This window comes from Myotis davidii, unplaced genomic scaffold (assembly GCF_000327345.1).
Source record: "Myotis davidii unplaced genomic scaffold, ASM32734v1 scaffold3211, whole genome shotgun sequence".
Taxonomy (NCBI): domain Eukaryota; kingdom Metazoa; phylum Chordata; class Mammalia; order Chiroptera; family Vespertilionidae; genus Myotis; species Myotis davidii.
The window spans coordinates 30,140-30,458 of record NW_006282526.1 but is presented as its reverse complement, the minus strand read 5'-3'; the positions used below and the strand labels follow the sequence as shown (position 1 = coordinate 30,458).

Here is a 319-nt window from a genome sequence, read left to right as displayed (position 1 = left end):
TCACACTCCCAGTCCCAGCAGCAGCCGTCGGGGTCCATGACGCGCACAGGAGTGAGGTTGTTGGAGCAGGTGGGCATGGGCGGGGGCTTGCACTCCACCTCCACCAGCTCCACCGTGTTGTCGTGCTTGCAGACGGCCATGGTGCAGTTACACAGCCACCACGTCTCGTTCTCCTGCGGGCGGGAGGGCGCGGGTCAGCCGGGGTCAGTCAGGGTCAGCCAGGGTCAGTCAGGGTCAGCCAGGGTCAGTCAGGGTCAGCCAGGGTCAGTCAGGGTCAGCCAGGGTCAGTCAGGGTCGGCCAGGGTCAGTCAGGGTCAGC

General features: G+C 66.5%; 1 protein-coding gene across 1 annotated transcript in view; it reads right to left on the bottom strand.

The window, feature by feature from the left end:
- The window catches only part of LOC102765912 (mucin-5AC), a 54,888-nt gene that overhangs the window by 49,976 nt on the left and 4,593 nt on the right, over positions 1–319 (bottom strand). Inside the window, exon 4 of the mRNA XM_015560165.1 lies at positions 5–173. Within this exon, the coding sequence (XP_015415651.1) occupies positions 5–173 (169 nt within the window). The remainder of the gene's footprint in view (positions 1–4; positions 174–319) is intronic.